At 36.2% G+C, this 17,744-nt stretch overlaps 1 protein-coding gene across 11 annotated transcripts in view; it reads right to left on the reverse strand.

The window, feature by feature from the left end:
• LOC124186422 (spectrin beta chain, non-erythrocytic 1) overlaps positions 1-17,744 on the reverse strand; it is a 79,490-nt gene that overhangs the window by 2,462 nt on the left and 59,284 nt on the right. For 6 of the 11 annotated variants that reach the window (XM_046578141.1, XM_046578140.1, XM_046578139.1 and 3 more), the window contains 22 exons: positions 17,198-17,640; positions 15,876-15,929; positions 14,221-14,626; positions 13,936-14,136; positions 13,104-13,704; positions 12,214-12,557; positions 11,843-12,127; positions 9,919-10,395; positions 9,106-9,583; positions 7,741-8,519; positions 7,306-7,674; positions 6,791-7,210; positions 5,319-5,981; positions 4,910-5,136; positions 3,943-4,029; positions 3,681-3,784; positions 3,307-3,537; positions 2,918-3,195; positions 2,327-2,777; positions 1,093-1,251; positions 882-956; positions 288-319 (listed from right to left, as the gene is read on the reverse strand). In XM_046578141.1, coding sequence (XP_046434097.1) covers positions 288-319; positions 882-956; positions 1,093-1,251; positions 2,327-2,777; positions 2,918-3,195; positions 3,307-3,537; positions 3,681-3,784; positions 3,943-4,029; positions 4,910-5,136; positions 5,319-5,981; positions 6,791-7,210; positions 7,306-7,674; positions 7,741-8,519; positions 9,106-9,583; positions 9,919-10,395; positions 11,843-12,127; positions 12,214-12,557; positions 13,104-13,704; positions 13,936-14,136; positions 14,221-14,626; positions 15,876-15,929; positions 17,198-17,640 — 7,164 coding nt within the window. The remainder of the gene's footprint in view (positions 1-287; positions 320-881; positions 957-1,092; positions 1,252-2,326; positions 2,778-2,917; positions 3,196-3,306; positions 3,538-3,680; positions 3,785-3,942; positions 4,030-4,909; positions 5,137-5,318; positions 5,982-6,790; positions 7,211-7,305; positions 7,675-7,740; positions 8,520-9,105; positions 9,584-9,918; positions 10,396-11,842; positions 12,128-12,213; positions 12,558-13,103; positions 13,705-13,935; positions 14,137-14,220; positions 14,627-15,875; positions 15,930-17,197; positions 17,641-17,744) is intronic. The other 5 variants (XM_046578134.1, XM_046578133.1, XM_046578137.1 and 2 more) reach the window with 3 other exon arrangements.

A 17,744-nucleotide genomic window follows, 5' to 3' on the forward strand; every position in this document is an offset into this window, starting at 1 on the left:
GTAGTGAATAATTAGTTGTCGAGACATTAAACGATCAAAATTCAACCATTTTTGAACCTTCCATGGTGTTGTACCTATTCAATCACTCATACAGTGATAGTTATAAAGTTGGAAAGACACTCCAGATCTTATAATTATTTGACATCGAACAATCTAATTGAAAGATCTATGTAATACAAATTGCCAAAAGAAAAGCTTGGGACATATATTTACATATGAATACGTAGCGAAAAACAATCCAACAGTTTTCTTTGGGTAAATGTATGTGTATAAAAATGAAATCTTACCTGTCTTGCGTGTATTGGTACATTTCCATAAGCTGAAACATAAATTTTAACAAAAAATTAGATAATCAAAGGCATTGCGAATTATGTCATCACAATGTCAAACACTCTTCTCAAACTCATGCGTGATTTGATTGTAGGATTTATGATGCTATTTACAAAAATCGGAATGATTGTATGTACAAATGGAGTGAGATAAATAATGGCAAAAAGTGAACTGGAAAAATGTATCCATCCCATACTGAAATTATAACGAAACTAAAATTTTAGGCCTGAAATATAGGAGAAAATGAGGAAGGGGTCTGCTTTGTAGGTTTTATGTGCCGATCTAAGATGTAAGACACGAAATTTGATTATTCACATATTTAAAAATGATAAAATCGTATTGATTATAGTACCAGTATGGTAATCCTTGTAACTGAATATTTCGGGGAATATCTTATTTGGAACAAAATTGTTCGTTGTGAATAACAGAAGGTATAGGTAAACATGCGCTGTTGAAATATATAGGGAAACAAATTTAGGTACAACGAAGAAAGACGCAGGCAAGGTATAGAAAATGCTTTTTTTTTGCATTCTCATTCGTGCTTGACTGACCGGGATCATTTTGGTTGTTCCACTTGCCCATTCTTGTCGGCGGAGGGGCTGTCGATGGCAGGGGAGGTGCTACTTCTAGATTAAATTTGAAAAATTATTTTACGGAAATGATACAACACACTTTTCAGTAACATATTGAACTAGGGTACTCGGTAGCTTTAAAAAATGTCTATTAATTCCCTAAAAAATTTAATTATTCACGTGTTTTTACCTTGCTGTTGTTGTTGCTGCTGCTGCATGGTAACATCTATGCTGCTTTGCCTTCTCCAACCGTCATTCGACGGATGCTGACTCGATCCGTTATGATTTGAATTCGTATTTCGAGGTTGATATGACTGTGGTCTACCTTGCTGCACGTACGGCTCAAAGTCTAGTTGAAGAAACACATGAAAGTTGAGGTAATATTTGTTGGTGCATACAATTTAAGATAGCAAACTATAAAGAATATTAAGGGGACCAACTGTTTGTATAATTAATGAGGTGATGACCTTAATTGTTATGTAGAAGTAGAAGTCTCGAATTTCGAACTAAAAGGTTGAAATTAATTCTCTACAATCAATTCATTTTTCAGTTTCAAGAAGTTATTCAATGCGTTCAGTTCTCACTATGGGGGTTTTCTTTTTCCTATGAATAATTTCAACATATCTAGTATCAATGAAGTTCAGGAAAATGCGCGATTCTGAATTTTTTTCTTATTTCCCCCGTTAATACGGCCTTAAAGGAAATATTGCTATTGGCATGTACTACATCTGTATGTCTACAAAAGTATATACGTATATATAGTATATAAATTAAATTTAGATTTTTGTTAATTTAATGAGAAATTTTTAATTTTGCCAATATTCGCATACCAAAACTAATTCATACTTTTCAGTTTATCATACTCCTGAATTGAAACAATAACTACGTTCGATTTCTTTTTATGAAAATACATATAACATGATGCATTTTCTTGAAAACTAAGACTGTTCAATGTTCATTGAAATGCTAAGTATTTAAGATTACAGGGGAAAACAAATAAGTTTTGAAAAAGATTGGATATTTGAACTTACAATAAAGATACCTATTAGGCGTTATAGCTCAACAAGTTTGTATGAAAAAAGTGAGTTTGCTCAGCCAGTTAAAATTTACCTTTGAAAAAAAAACAATATTTTTGCTATAAAAATGGGCAAACGTCAGAGAATTTGTTATGCCATTGATGCTGGACATCCTAACTGTCATTTGTGTCCTCCTTTTAGTCATCGAACGCGATTGAATACAATGTACATTTTTGGACACATCATTCATTCACACGTTCAACATATGAATCTCCAAAATCAATTCTTTGGTCAATTTTAAAAAACTATTCAACACATAATATTTTTAAACATATCAAATAAAATTCATTGTCAGTTTTTTGGATGAGTTTCTTCGAAACATTTGTATAATGTGCAATTTGTGTTTACCGTTGCGCCTCATTTGAACTGGGTTATCGATACTCGGTGATCGCATAGGTATTGGAGGAGGAGCACCTCTCGGTGGAATTGGTGGTTTATCAACTGAATGTGGACTGTACTGTTCCCTCTGACTGGCAGCTTGTTCATGTTGTATCAGTTGATGTTGTTGGGCAAGTAGTTGTTGTCTATGCATTTGTAAGAATTCCGTTTGAGTCTTTGGGGTATCAGAGGCTTTTTGCATCATTATAAAATCTGGTCCCCGTGGGTCGTGATACTGATTCTGTCTATGCATCTGTAGGAATTCAGTTTGAATATTTGCCGGTGATTGTTGATGCGACAAGTCTCGCTTGATGACAGAATTTTTACGCTCAAGTTCAGGAGTCGATGCTCTACTGCTACCAGTTGACGCATTGTCGTCAGCGTTCTCTGGTGTTGATTGTTGCAATCGATCCAAGCCCTCCTGCAATTGAATAAAAGTATCGTGAAACGTTTTTCATTCTGAAATTGATTGTCGCTGCAGTGTCGACAATCAGATTGATAAGAATAACACTCAAAGGTTAAGCTTGAAATAAGTTACGAATTCCCTTTTGCAGTACAAACCTTTTGGGACTCGTCATAGCTCAACAATTGTAAGCTTGGAGGTAGTTTAGCATGGAATGAAATTTTGTTAACCCATTCTTCTAGATCCTGCGCGTTTGGTGCTAGGAACAAAAACTCTGAACCATCAGAACACTTTAGCCTGAAGACGTTTTTCTTCTTAGTATAATCATCGGCTCTTTCGCAAGTGGCGTTGAAAATTGTGATCGGTGCCGTAGCTGCTTTGCTGGCTGAAAAGTCTTCGGTATCTTTGAAGAAGCATAGCAGTTGACCGCAAAGTACTGAAAAATATTTTAAAAAATAAAGTTATACTACTGTTAGTGGTTCCGATTAATATCTACATTTATTCAACAAATGTTCTTAATCAAGGAACGATGTAAATCAATTATTACCTGTATAATACTGCTTCCAAGAGCGTACAGCTGCCTTTTTACCAGCACTCTGTAGCTCGTGTTTCCTTTCGAGGAGACCTTGTTTTTCAACCGGTGGTAAAGTGTCCAGGTTTTCCATTCGCTGGTGTTTTCTAAAGCTTTGAGTTCGTCTCCTGGTTGTAAAGCTTGGAGTTCTTTTAGGTTTTTTTGTATCTACTTTCATGCTCTCAGCACGCTTGACGTCAGTGTTACCTATAATACAAATAAAAATGAATGTAAAATTATTTATTTAAGGCACAGAAAAAAGGACACAATGATCTTGCTTCTTCCACCGATGATGGGTGTGATACGTTTTTAATCCAACGATAAATATATATTTCCAAAAAGTTACTCACTCCTTCTAAGTCTGTCGCCGAACATGTGCGATATGCTGTGAGATTTTTGGACAGTCGCATTCTCCGGAGGCTCTACCATGGTTGTACTTTTTAGAGGTGGTAGCCTGAAATTTTGGGAAATAGTATGAGGTTTGCTTGTGCTAGACGCTTTTGTAGGAATTTTTCTTGAGTTACTGTTTGAAACAGATAAATATAAACATAAAAGCAAACCCAATTATCAGTGCTGTATGTATGAAATGTTATGTAGGTGTAAATACATTACCTGGGCTTAAAGAAACTGCTTTCAGTCTGACGCAATCTGTCCGATGACGGCTCAGGTTTGACATCTTTAAATTCTGGCTCTCCAGAACTGAACATGCATTGGCCAAGCAAATACCCCAAAAAATATCAGTGCATATACCGAGCAATCTCGTTAATTCTTTACCACGAATAACAACTTGGAATACACGTGGAGGAACGATTAAAGTATTATTTCTGGATTGAATTCATCACAAATCAAATGCATATTATTCTGGTTCTGTGAATATATTGACTCGATAGAAATGAAATAAAGTTTCTTTTTTCAACGCTGTATTGTTCATCAGCATCCCTCCAGGCGCACTGATTTTTCAACTTGTGTAGTTTGCGTGAAAATTTGATTGAAAGTGATTTTATTGACAAAATATGCAAATAACATCTGCTAAAAGGGGTGATGAAAATAATTGAATTTCTATGACACTTTAATTTTGGATACAGTTAATGGAAAATCTCGTCAATTCAACTTATAAGCACTTGTATCAATCTTTATTGTTTCGAGTTGACTGGCAAAACTTTAGACGTATTACTCCAATATTTCACTGTTGTGTATTTCGTTATTGTTATTCGAAGTTCATTGTTATTCATGAGCGTGATCCATATTCAAAGTAATAAGATTAGAATCTAAACTTTTTTTGCCTTAAGCCTCTCATTTTAATGACCATGCATGGGAATTGGCAATTAAAGGATGTGTGCATTTTGTGCATTTTAATTATTGAAAGAAAGGACGCATATCATTATTATGAACAACAGCGTGAGGTTACGAATGGGGAAAAAAATCTTAAAACTAATCCATTGTGCATGTAAAATATGCCAAGAGTGATGTTCAAACGAATTAACAATAGTCATGCATTGTTACTATTATTTGAAATTGCAAGCAATTGGATAATGCCAAAAGTAAAAAAAAAACCCACAAAGCACCAAAGTATATCTACCTGTTTATAGACTCGTGTTGCTCGGAATTTCCATTCAATTCTTGATGTGCTACACGGTGAGGACTGTCTAACAAACGTCTGCGTTCTTCCTCTCGTTTACGTTCCTCTGTAATCCTCTGTACCTCTTTGCGTTTCCTCTCTTCAATTCGAGCCTTTTCTATTCTCTCTTTCTCAGCATGTCTCGCTGCAAGTTCAGCCTCCTGTTGTTTTTGGAATGCCTGTTCAAGCTGACAACAAAAGAAGATCGTTTATCAACAAGCATTCTAGTCGTTACACTTATCATTTTCCTGCATTAAAATTTTTATTTTATACCTATGAACGAGTAGATTTGTTTCCAGAAAAAAAGCAGCACAGCCATCAAGTGTTTTTCATAATTATCAGATGTTTTCATAACACCCAAAAAACTCACCATCGTAATCCTCCTCAGCGCGCTGAACTTTTCCTCCTGGGCTTCGATTGTCTTTTCGAAATCTTCGTGTTTTCTTATCAAATCTTCAACTTGTGGAATGGTCTCTCCCAATTTACCATCGTGCAGCATAGGCTCCCTGCTCACTATCCAGTTCTCAAGCATTTCAGCTTCTCTCTTAAACAATTGCGTATCTAAATTCTGTTCGTATATACGCTTTCTCTGCTCCCAGGTATCATTGAGTAATTGCTTCCTCTGCTCGAGAACAGATATTTTATCCTCAATCTCTTTGGCTAAGAAATGTCCCTGCTGAATCAGGCCTTTCCCGGTTTTAGAAAATTTGGCAAACGCATCTCGTCGCGTGTCAATCTCAGCTTTGTACTCGTTGTGTCTTGAAATCAGGGATTCAGCTCCAGGCACATCCCTTGCAAGCTCAGGCGCCGTCACTTTAGCAACCATTTCATTTATCCATGCCATCAAGTCTCTGTACTCATCAAAGTAGGCTTGCAGCTGTTCAGCTTGAGCGAGCTTTCCTCTGCGTTGGGCAGCCTTTTCTAACAGGTCATTCCACGACTCTTCCGCTTCCTCATGCTTCACCGCTATATGTTCACGAGCGTCTGGAAACAGTTCCGCCAATCTCGAAGCTTCTGCCATCACAGATTCGACCTGAAATGAGAATTGATGAATGACAGTAATTTTCATTGTAGTAAAAATAGATTAAAACTAAAGAGTGACGAACAACAGAGCTTTTTTACATCAGCTTTTTCAAATTCTAACCTTTTGGGATACACGCGACTGGCTTAAGGTATTTTTAATGCTCAATACCTAAGTTTAATTAATTGGATGTTTGAGTAGGAAAAACTGGAGCAAATTGTTGTACGAGATAAATTCCAAAGTAATGAACAATATCGAGAAATAAAGAGATACATACGAAAAGAATTTTGAATAATCGGGTAAAATGTTTTGAAATAAATTACCTATACCTAAATAAGCAACAGTGAATTACAGTAAATTGAGAATGAAAAATCACATGCTAAATTCTATGGAAATTCGTGGAAAATTCCATGAATTGCAAATTTTTTTCTTAAAATTTGAGCTACTATCATTTTATAAGGGGAAATGGAGAGATATACAAATAAAAATTGATTCATCTCTTCATCGAATAGAATTTTCTTCTCAAATTTCTGTTGAATTGAATTGGCCGTTTATTCAGAATTTGAGATATGCATGACTGGAAATATAAATTTCAAAAGCTTTTTGACAAGTGTACAGAACATTTGATGCATCGCTAAAATTTCATTCAAATTTTATGCAAATCGATGAAGCCGTTTTCCCTCGATTGATTATGCAACACGTTGTCGAAGAAAATATTTTTTTGATGCAACGTTCGTCGCGATAAATAATACTGTAGGTCGTGCGCTTTGTGATCTCGCATATAAAACATATTATTACCAAATTAAAAACTTTGCCATTACCTGTTCTTTGACTGCAGCTAAATCTGTTTCGAAACCTTGATGTTTTCTGACTAACGCCTGAATGGTTTCCAAATCGTGTCCGTATCCATCTGAACTTAAACTGGCCTCTTTTTCTTGTATCCAAGAAATAGTTTCGTCAGCAGTTCTGTCGAACATGTGAACTTGTTTCGCTCCTGCCAATGCCTCTTGCCTGGCATGCGCCAGCTCCTTAAGATCGTCCCATTGCTGTTTGATTTCATCAATTTTAGCATGAATTTTACCAGCTTCCGGATTGTCCTCGTCCAGCAAGTTGCGACCTTCATCTATCACCGATGACACCCGGCCTTCACTCGTTCCTAGGCCACCCAAAAAGTTGTCAAAAATTTGAATAAGCAATTCAACATGCTCAACATCGCGTCCGTAATCCTCAGATGCGGCTACCTGAATTGTCAAAGCAAAGAGTAAATTTAATGATATGCAGACTTAAAACATACATCACAGTGCTGGAAATACTGGGTGGCGGAAAGAAAAATTACTGTTGTTTGATCCCCGATCCACTCGATGACTTCGTCTGCTTCCCTAATGAACTTGTATAACTTTTCGCTCTCCAGGAGCCGCTGTGCTCTAAGTTCACTCAGCTTCTGTAACTCGTCAAATTTAGCTTCGATCTCCGTTTGTTTCTGGGCTATGTTTTTACTGTCAAAATGATGTCTGTCGGTCAACCCTTTAGAAAGCTTTTGCAAGTTGTCGATCGTGTTTTTGAAACTCAGTAAATCACGGTCAATTCCTTCAAGTTTTTTTAGCAACGTTTGAACGGAATCCTCATCTTTTCCATAATCTGGTGACGCCAGTTGTGGGCGTTTTTCTTTTATCCATTGTTCAGCTTCCGCCGCTTCGGCATAGAACTGTAAGAAAAAACGTTTGTTTTATTTATCCTTCAACGTTTACCGTACCAATAATTCACTATTTACCATTTGTGACTCAACAGCGTCGAGCAATCTGAGTTTTCTGACACTAGCTAGATCCCGCAAGTGAGCCAACTTCTCTTGCAGTTCTAGCGATAATTTTTCAATCTTCTCAGAGGCAAAATGTCCGCTCCTGATCATAACGGCACCTCGACTAACCAATGAGGAAACTACAGGGTCTCTCGAAATCAACTCTGCTTCTAAAGTCTGATGTTTTTTCTGGAGTCTTTGGACAGTGGACAATGAGTTGCCTAAATCGGTGCTCGAAGCTAGTGGTTCTTTTTCACTTAACCAGTGTAGTTCGTCCTCCACATCTCTCGCAAACTGATGCAAGAGCCTAGCGTCTTCAAGATTATCCCTCCGTATTTGAATAGGTTCTTGGAGACTGTAATATCTGTTAATAGCAGCCAAAGCTCTGTCCTGAATTTCGTCTGACATGAAGTGATTTGACTTTTGGAAACTAGATGCAGTTTCTTTGATCGATTCGCATGCTTCGTTATGTCCCAACACATCATTTTCCAAATTTGTATGCCTTTTAAGCAAATTGGCTACGCTGGATAAGTCCTTTCCGTGATCCTCTGACTGAAGCTGAGTTTCAATGTCATCTATCCATGTTTCAAACTCGTCTAATGTACGACCGAATAGCAGCGCTTGATAAGCGTCGTTCAAACGATTTTTCTTCAATTCGCTGGTTTCTTGCAATAGTCTCCATTCCGCTTCTAACTCTTCTACACGTTCACGTATCTCTTTTGAAGCATAGTGATTTTCTTCCATGAGCACCTCACCTGTTGCAATTGTAATCAATTTCATTAATATCCAATGTATTCTAAAAAATTTAATTTTTAAGGGGGAGAAGACTGCTGAAAGAGTGGATGAATTTTGGAAATTTATACCTCAAAAGGTAATTACTCAATTAGATTTGGATCTGTTTTGTCAAAATTATGTAGATTGAGTTTCATTTGCATATTTTTTCAACCACAATGAATGAATGCGAAGCATGTTTATTGACAATAAGGTCAACCAATTGGCGACTGTCCGAAACAGAAATTCGATTTTGCATCCAAAATTTAAATCTTTTTTATTCAAGTAACAAATAAAATATCGTAATTGTGAAATAAGTTCAGAAATCTACTCGTGCGTCAATTCCCTTTAAACAAAAATATTTTCTAAGTAAACGTGATTTCGATTAATATGTTAACTGCAAACGGATACTCAATGTAAGATCACAGATTTTACGCATCGGAATTTAGTTTCTCCAACTTTTCAGAATGCATTCTCAATACTGATGAAGAAAATTATGGAATTCAATATGTGAAGTCTCCTTGTATGGCCAAATAGATAAAAGTATCGCAAACAAGAAAGAAGTTGTACCTTCTCCAACAACGGCACCAACTCTTCCACGATTGGCTGTTAATTCACTATCAAAAGCTGCATGTTTTTGAATTTTGCTTTGAAGATTGCTGGAATCTCGATAATTTTCGTCATTAGCAACTTGTTGCTTTTGATGCAGCCACCCTTCAACTTCGTATAAGTTTCTCAGGAATTGCTGAAGCTGATAACTTTCAAACAACTTCTTTCTTCTTGCTGCTGCGCTGTTCTTCAATTTGTCTCGTCTCGCACAGACAGCTCTCAGCCTTTGCTTAATAACTTCCTCATCTGAGTGTTGCTCCTCCAAAATTTCAGCAGCAAATCGTTCAAGTTCTTCTATCCTGACCAACTGTGATCCCAGCATTTTCTCAAATTCTTCATGCTTACGGACCAAGGTTTCTACCCCGGATAATGATTCACCTAGATCATCGTTGTTCAGGAACGCTTCCTTTGTAGCTAACCAACTGTCTGCCTGATCAGCCTGTAATTGAATTTCAATTTTCAACATCACATTACAACAGTAGTTCAAATATAATCACGAGATTCTGGGAGAAAATTAGCTTCCATTTGCTGCCATGTGCATTGAATTGATTGGCTCTTTGATTTTTTCTACCAATGTAATTTAGCTTAACCACAATATAAACAGAAGCTGTGGTGACTAATTGATATTACATGTACCAGGCAGCTATAAACCTATTGTTTTAAATGTTCAATTGGTGAATGATCTATCAAATACATGTACATTATATTAAAAAATTTCACTATCGATGATGAAAAGAAGGATACAAATAACAAAAGATATAAATTTATTTTTACTTGTTCTTTGAACAATTGTAATTGATGCGCCTGTGTGAGTCGCATTCTTCGGCTGTCCCAGGCATCAGCCAATCCTTGTCTCAAGTCTTCAAGGTATTCTAAATTGGGTTTGACGTCCTCGGTAACAGACAGAAGCCGCAGGCCATGTTCTTTGAGAGCTTTGAACGTTTCCTGCCTTCCGTCGATTTCGGCTTTTCTTTCTTGATGTAGTTCGAGCAATGCCTCAGCCTCGGAAATAGTAGTTGGAGCTTCAGAATCGTTCATACGCTTAATTGTATCAGCAACCCAAACTTCTAGCTCGTGTAAATCAGCCTGGAATTTGTGCAGTGTATACGCCTCCTTCAAGGCCTCGCGACGTCTTTGCGTCAACTTCTGCAGTGAATCCCAATTTGATTGAAGATCATGCAAAGTAGCGTTTATGGCTACAGCATTTTCCGGATATCTGTGAGACAGTTGTGTTGCTTCTGCTTTGTGACCCTGTTATCAAATAATAAATAGAGTCATGATCATATTAACGAAGAATTTCATTCACGTGTAACCAATATAACTTCTTCTAACTCTATTGTGAAAGTGGTAGACAACAATTTAGAGAAAAGAACCTGCTTGTGAAATATTTTTCGTTCTTATGTATTCACAGAAGTTTGCTAGAGGCGTTTAACACTAATTATTTCAGGTCTTGTCTTCAGTTATAGAAACAGGACATGTTTATGTGACATTCTACATTAGAGTAAAAAAAAAAAAACAATTTGAAGAATTCAAGTTATTTGGTTTTGATTAAAATATAACAGGTAAGATCCATGTCTAAATTACAAAAAAAGCACACACACAACAATGTATTTCGTGTGCAGGAGGATTTTTCCTATAAATCGTGATATTAGTGTACATTACAGATCAAATTGTAATATATGAAATTTAACAACTGTAATAACTGAAATAATAATAACTGTAATAAGTGAAAAATTTGAAATCAGAAAAGTTCATATCTTTGGCAAATTTGTTAATTAAATGCTCAAATCACTGTACAATGTATTCTTTTCAAAGTGCATGTATTCTTTATAATTGACCACCGCACAGGTGAATGTCATAGTCTCGTTAGTCACATCGAATAGTGACTATAAACGTGAAAATAAAGCTGGCCAACAATCTAACAAACTGATTAAATAAGATACACAAATAATTTTGTAACTAAATTATATATATAATTCAGGTTATACTGAAATGGAATTGTAGATTTATTCACATTTAGTCTTTGAGGAGTAGTGATGTTCAAAGTTTAGACAGAGCAGACTAACTGACTGGAATAGTTGCTAAAAATAGATAGGGCAGGGCCTGTGGGAAATTAATTATTACAGAAAGTGTTTATTTGCCCTTCATATGTGGCTGGGTTTTCTCTGTGGTGCTGAATTTCACAAAAATTGAAATCCGAACAATATTTCATGAGAAACATTTTTTTTCAACATGAACCAAGTTCGTGCATGGATAAAAAATTAGACTTGCTGATCGATAGAAGGACCAGAATATCGCATTTTCGTAGGCGCGAAAATCTCGTTCGTAGAATTTATAAATGTGGAAAGTTCAATTACAGAAAATTGAAAACATAGTAAATCAAAATATAGAAAGACAAAGTATAGAAAGGTCAAAACAAGGAACAGCAAAATCGAGAATCTATATACGAATCTATATTATTGAGAGGAATTCTAACGATTCTACATTTTGGCATTCTATATTCTGACCTTTCTAATCTTTTACCTTTCCATACTCCGAATTCCAACATTTTAAAATTCTATATGATAAATTTTCGCTTTTTTAAAAATTCGATATTATCGCCCTTCAATTTTTTGACCTTTCTATATTTTTACCCTCACCCCTAAGTTACTTGTGAAAATATTAATTTACTATCGAGTATTGGTCCAGGGTACAGTACCTTCAATTTCTCCTCAATCGCAGTCATATCTCGCTCCATGGCTTCTTGTTTTCTTTGCAATTGTTCAACAGCCAATAAATCTTTACCAACATCCGTTGTATTCATAGCTACTGCTTTTTCAGAAACTCTTTGACTGGTATCATCCACGTCTCGATTGAATAAATGAATTTCTAAAGCGCCAGCCAGAGTTTCTCTGTATGCACTCAACGCTCCTTGCAACCCCTTCCATTTGTTATTGAAGTTATCCCGACGTTGTTGAACGGCTTTTGATTCGCTGTCTTGTCCCTGATGATTGGAATCAAAATTATGGATATAGTGATGTGACCAAAATTTGATAACAATGGAACGATAAAAATAGTATCATTCAGTACCTGCTTTATGAGCTTATCGGCCAACGCATTTATGGATTTTATCCTAGAGTCGTCCACTCTCATGTCGCTATCAACGTCGTCCAATTTTCTTTGAAGACTCAAGCAATGCTCGTAATCTTTGCCAGTGTCACCTGCCTGGATCATCATTTCCTTATCTCTAATCCAAGCCTCAATCTTCTCAACTTGATTATTGAACTCAAGGATATCCTGCGCCTCCTCAAGCCCACGTCCACGATTTTCTGATTCAAGTAACAACTTTCGCCAGGACGCAAGTAAATGATCCAATTGTTCTCGAATTTCTTGACTGGCCGGGTGCCTCTGCCTAAGCAACGTTTCTCCCTTACCTACAAGATTATTATACTTGATTCAGTATGCAACATGAAGCTATAAATAACTTCGTATGTATACATAAAAACTTTGTTTTGGATGTATTTTCCTATTATACAGATTTATATTTTGTAGCTTTAAGCTGGTGAATTTTTGAATCCAACAAATGTTAGAATCCTAGTAATTTAAGTGGGTATTCTTTATAGATTTATATTATTTATATTTATAAGTATTCTTTTTAAATTATAATCAATTCATAGGTAGGTTTGTTACAGACTATAATGCCAACTAATTAGCCCAGTAACATGTTTTCCGGTGCCCACCGTATCTCAGAAATGGCTCAACTAATTTATTTTAAATTTGCAGACAGTATTGTTGAATGTATTATTCTCTTTGTCACAGTGCAATTTTTTTTTTTCCAATAAACGGCGAATGTTTTAGGTTAAAATTTAATTTTTATAAAAAATTAACGATTTCTGTACTCAAATAATACATAAATGTGATTTTCAAAAATGATGAAATGTCCAAGTAGTACATATGTTTCCACATTTCAATCTACATACCCTTAATTTCTTCAATTCTACCCTGATTGGCGGATAATTCAGCTTGGAAGGCTTGATGCTTCTGTAGCTTCTTTATCTTATCCTCCAAACTAGAAACATCGCCCTTTGACGCTTCAGCTTCAAGTTTCTTTTGCTTTTCACCGATCCAAGACTCGGCTTCTCCAACATCTCTAACGAACTGTGCGTGAAGCAGGCTAGCTTCCAATTTTTGTCTCCTAACGTCACACAAATCACGAACTTTTGCTCGTTTCTGAACAACTTCATTCAATCTCTGAGAAATTGTAGGAGAGTCAAAATGATTCTGGGTCAATAATTTACTTCCATGTTCTTGAAGCGCTCCCAGTTTTTCCTCCTGAGTAACTAACAGTTTTTCAAATTCATTGTGTTTCTTGACTTGGTTGTCAACCTCTTCGACTGAAACACCAAAGTTGTCGCCGCTTAACCCGGCTTCTTGAGTTGCAGACAAATTATCTATCTGCTTTGCATCTCTCAGGAAGAAATGTAGGTCTATCAGTTGATCTAGATGCACTTTCTTCTGCTGCCAAGCTGTGTGCAATTTCTGACGCTCCTCGAGCAGTTGATTACATTTCTCTTCTACTTCCTATAATTCATACAAACAGACATATCTGAATATGACTTCTTGGTCTGATTATAGGAAGAGTTGAATGAACTGACATAGGTACATGAAGATAATAATAATGATCAGTCCACATCGACATACTGGGGATTCGAACTCAAGTCCTCCAGTTCCACAGCCTCGCAGGTTACATGCCGCACTACTCGGTAGTAGGATACATAGGTATGTTCACATATTGAAATAATAAATGCTTACCGGTGCTGCATAGTGACCAGTTTGCACCATCGCTTCACCAAGATCCAGAACTGCACTGAAACTATCCTCTCGGGCTTCAATTTCTCCCTTCAGAGCCTCATGTTCCGCCTTCAGAGTTTGCGCACTGGCCGCATCCCGCACTTTATCTTCGGTTGACATTGTCGCACGTAATCCAGCAGCCCAACTCATTAGATCGCGAACCTTGTAGAGAAGAGTATTAGATGAACAATGTAGCTAAATCGATTGGAAGAAGCCACTGAAATACCTGTAAAAACGGACGAATACCTGTGTCAGGAAACGTTGCAAATCGCAGCTGGCTTGCAGCTGGTCTCTTCGATGAGCAGATCGTTCTTGTAGTTGCTCCCAATTAGCGACAACAAATTGTTGCTGCTGATCGATATGAGATCTATTATTGCCAGGATAGAGTACTTGAAGTCTTGATGCATCTTCAACCAAGACCTGTAGCTGCGCTTCCAGAGCAACAAGGTCATTCTCGAATCCTTCGTGGCGCCTGATCAAAGCAAGAACGGAATTCAAGTCTCGACCTAAGTCCTCTGGCAGAGCAGCATCCTTCTCTTGAATACGAGACAAAGCCTCTGCCACATCACGATGGAACCGATGAATCTCTCCTGCGGCTTGTAAACGCTGTTCGCGATGCTGCATTAAGCCTAGTAGATGCTGCCACGATTCTCTATATTGGAAGAGTTTCATGGAAACCATTAGTTTTCAGCATTCCAATTCACATGAAAAAACGCTGTAGCATTTTCCGCTTACTGCACTCGATATGCACTGAATGCTATTTTCTCAGACTTTAACTAATGAGATCAGTTTAGAAAATTGCATTCGATACGCACTGAGTGGGCAAAATGAAAAATACTATAGGCAAATCAGAGTACAAGTTTACAAAGACAAGTTTACAAGGTTTACAAAGACAAGACATTGACATAACCCTTTCGGAACGGTTGTCCACTCCGGTAGACATTCATTTCAAAAATTCATATCAAAAGTTTCACTAATTAAATTTGTTTTTTAGGGGGGGTTTTGTCAATAGTTCCGTTAACTACTTGAAAAAAAATATATTGAAGACTGTCCGTTCATTTAAATATGTTTTATAGTCAAAAAAGCGCAGCTAAAGTAGTGGCAAAAAGATGTGTGTAATTGTTTCTTAATTTTACATAGGCTGTTTAACATTAATTTTTTGTCTGCAAAAAATATTTGTGTTTTTAGAATAGTCTGAAATGTCATGAAAAAAATGTATAAACTCGGCTAATATTAACACACAGTTGTAAACCTGAAAAACATCACATGTCCATTGCAATGGAAATGGGTATAACTTTTGATATAGATTTAGGAAAATTCTGAGAAACATAGATATCTTAGTCGAAAGATACAGAATCGAAATGAATTAAAAAAAGAAATGTCTACCACTTGATTTAATCAGTTCTGAAACTGATCATTGTAAACGATGATAGTCTTAAGGATGAAAAGAACGGTTGATAATTTACCACAAATTGGACTTACTACACACAATGTGTTATGATTGCAATTCTCCACTTTTTAATTAATAGAAATATTAACAAACTAGGGAAGCTGTATTTTGTGCGCATTTGTGCAATAAGGAGAATCAATAGTGCAATCCATTTTGCTGACTATAAGACATAAGTTGAAGCAAAAATATCAGTCGCTAATGGATATAATTATTACATCTATGATTATGTTTCCATGCATTAGTTAATCAGTTCAAATTTGTATTACACATATTGTGACTAGAAAGAAAAATAGAATAAGAAAAAAGAACAGCGACAGTGAAAAGATATATTTACACAATTTAATGTTATGTTAGTAAAGTACAACTCATCCTGAATTAGCTGTAGTGTCCTCCACGTAGGTAAAAACAGACACAACGGACGGACAAACTCATTCTCAGAATTCAAACTCACCGTATCAGAGTATGCTGCTTTAAAACCTGTTGCACTGGGTCATCGTCGTTCTCTCTAAATTGAATTCGTATTCACAGAGTTGGTTAGTTACCAGCACCAAAAAATATTGCGTTGAAGAATTATTCTGTAGCTTTCAATTAAAATAGGGCTGTCATTTAATATTAAACTACCGTAAAAAAATATTGGTATTGATCAAAAAACGAAACTCTTCATCTTTTTTCTCCAACTTTCAGCAGCATCATCTGATGAATTCAAATGCACTGGTATTGAGGGAATAGATACGAGTCAGTGGATGAAAAGTAACAAAATTTTGGGGATTTATATCTCAACAAATAATTCAATTCAATTGTTGTTTTTGTTATTCAGAATTACTGCAGACTGAGCTTCATTTCTGTATTTCTCTAAATCAGAATCAATTTATCGAAATCATTGTTATTGACAATAATGTCAACCGTTTTGCTCGATGACATGTTTTTTACTGCCTACGATATCTAAAATACGGTACAACCGATTTCTTTCAAATTTGGAGCCAAGTGTTATTGGATAGTTTAACCTCATCGGAAGGACGTTCGGTTATTTTTAAACATCACATCGATTATCAACTTCGAACATTCGTCATTTTAATGAATAAACTGAAAAATTGCATCGTTACAAAAAGAATGAACTGTCAAAAAAAAATTACCGTAAAATTCAAAGTATATCGGCTAAGCCATAGTTGAGATATTATGGGTACCATAAAACATGTCATTTAGCGAATCGGGTGACATGATTATCAATAACAATGCATCCTATCGATTGATTCTTATAAGCAAGCAATCAAATTAAACACATTCTACATATTTTTAAACAAAACAAACCCTAATTGAATCGCATAATCGGTTGTCGAAGTATAGATTTCCAAAATTGACCCACTTTTTTAGCTGTCTACTCGTATAATACCTCTTTGATTTGTCTATTTGAATTGGTTATTTTTCCCATCTATGCACAACTCAATATTAAATATTCTTGGATCTGTCAGCCCTAAATTAAAATTGCTATTACACTACAATATTTTTTACATAGAAGTTGGTTAAGTGATTGAATTGTAAAAAGTATAACATGGGTTAATATACACACACGAGGTAGAAGTAAAAACCTAGTCCATTGCAACCAAAAAAGAATGCCAGAGAAGAATGAAAGAAAAATCAAACACAATCATAGCTAAAACTAACATGAGCTTTTTTTTTTAAGTACTTTTTATGAAAGATTTTCTTTACACAATATGGAGAAATACATGATCATGGCACTAAATAACCAACGAATGATGCTACTGAATTTCTTACCCAAGCTGCTCTTGACGTTTCTCAATATCCTGAATGTAAGGACTGTCATTGGCTATCAATTTTTTCGCCAAATCCTCACACTGATTGAACCTCTCAGATCCAGCTTCGATTCTGTGCTTGAAATCATCAAATTTAGCTTGCAGCACGAGCAAATGTTCATAGTCTTGTCCGTAATCCTCGGAGGCTGCTGCCTGTTCTTGTTCCTTTATCCATTGTTCCAACTCTGTACTTTCAAGGAAATATTCGTGCCGATACATGCTCTCCATGAGGCGCTGTTGTCGCGCGGTAGCCAGCCTCTGAAGTGCTCGCATTTGTTGAGCAATCGCTTGCTGTTTACTAGCTATTGATTTACTGTCTGGATGTTTCGCGTTTATCATCGCTGTAGCCATGTGACCCATTTCTGTTACAATTCCATTGTAAGTATCCAGCTCCAAATCTAAAGCCTGTAAATTACAATCGAGTCAATAACAATCAAACTTTCCCAAATATGATTTTACCACAGGCGCCAAGCATTTCAGTTGGTAGCTTGAATTTTGCGTACATCCAC

The sequence above is a fragment of the Neodiprion fabricii genome, chromosome 7 (assembly GCF_021155785.1).
Source record: "Neodiprion fabricii isolate iyNeoFabr1 chromosome 7, iyNeoFabr1.1, whole genome shotgun sequence".
NCBI classification, from domain to species: domain Eukaryota; kingdom Metazoa; phylum Arthropoda; class Insecta; order Hymenoptera; family Diprionidae; genus Neodiprion; species Neodiprion fabricii.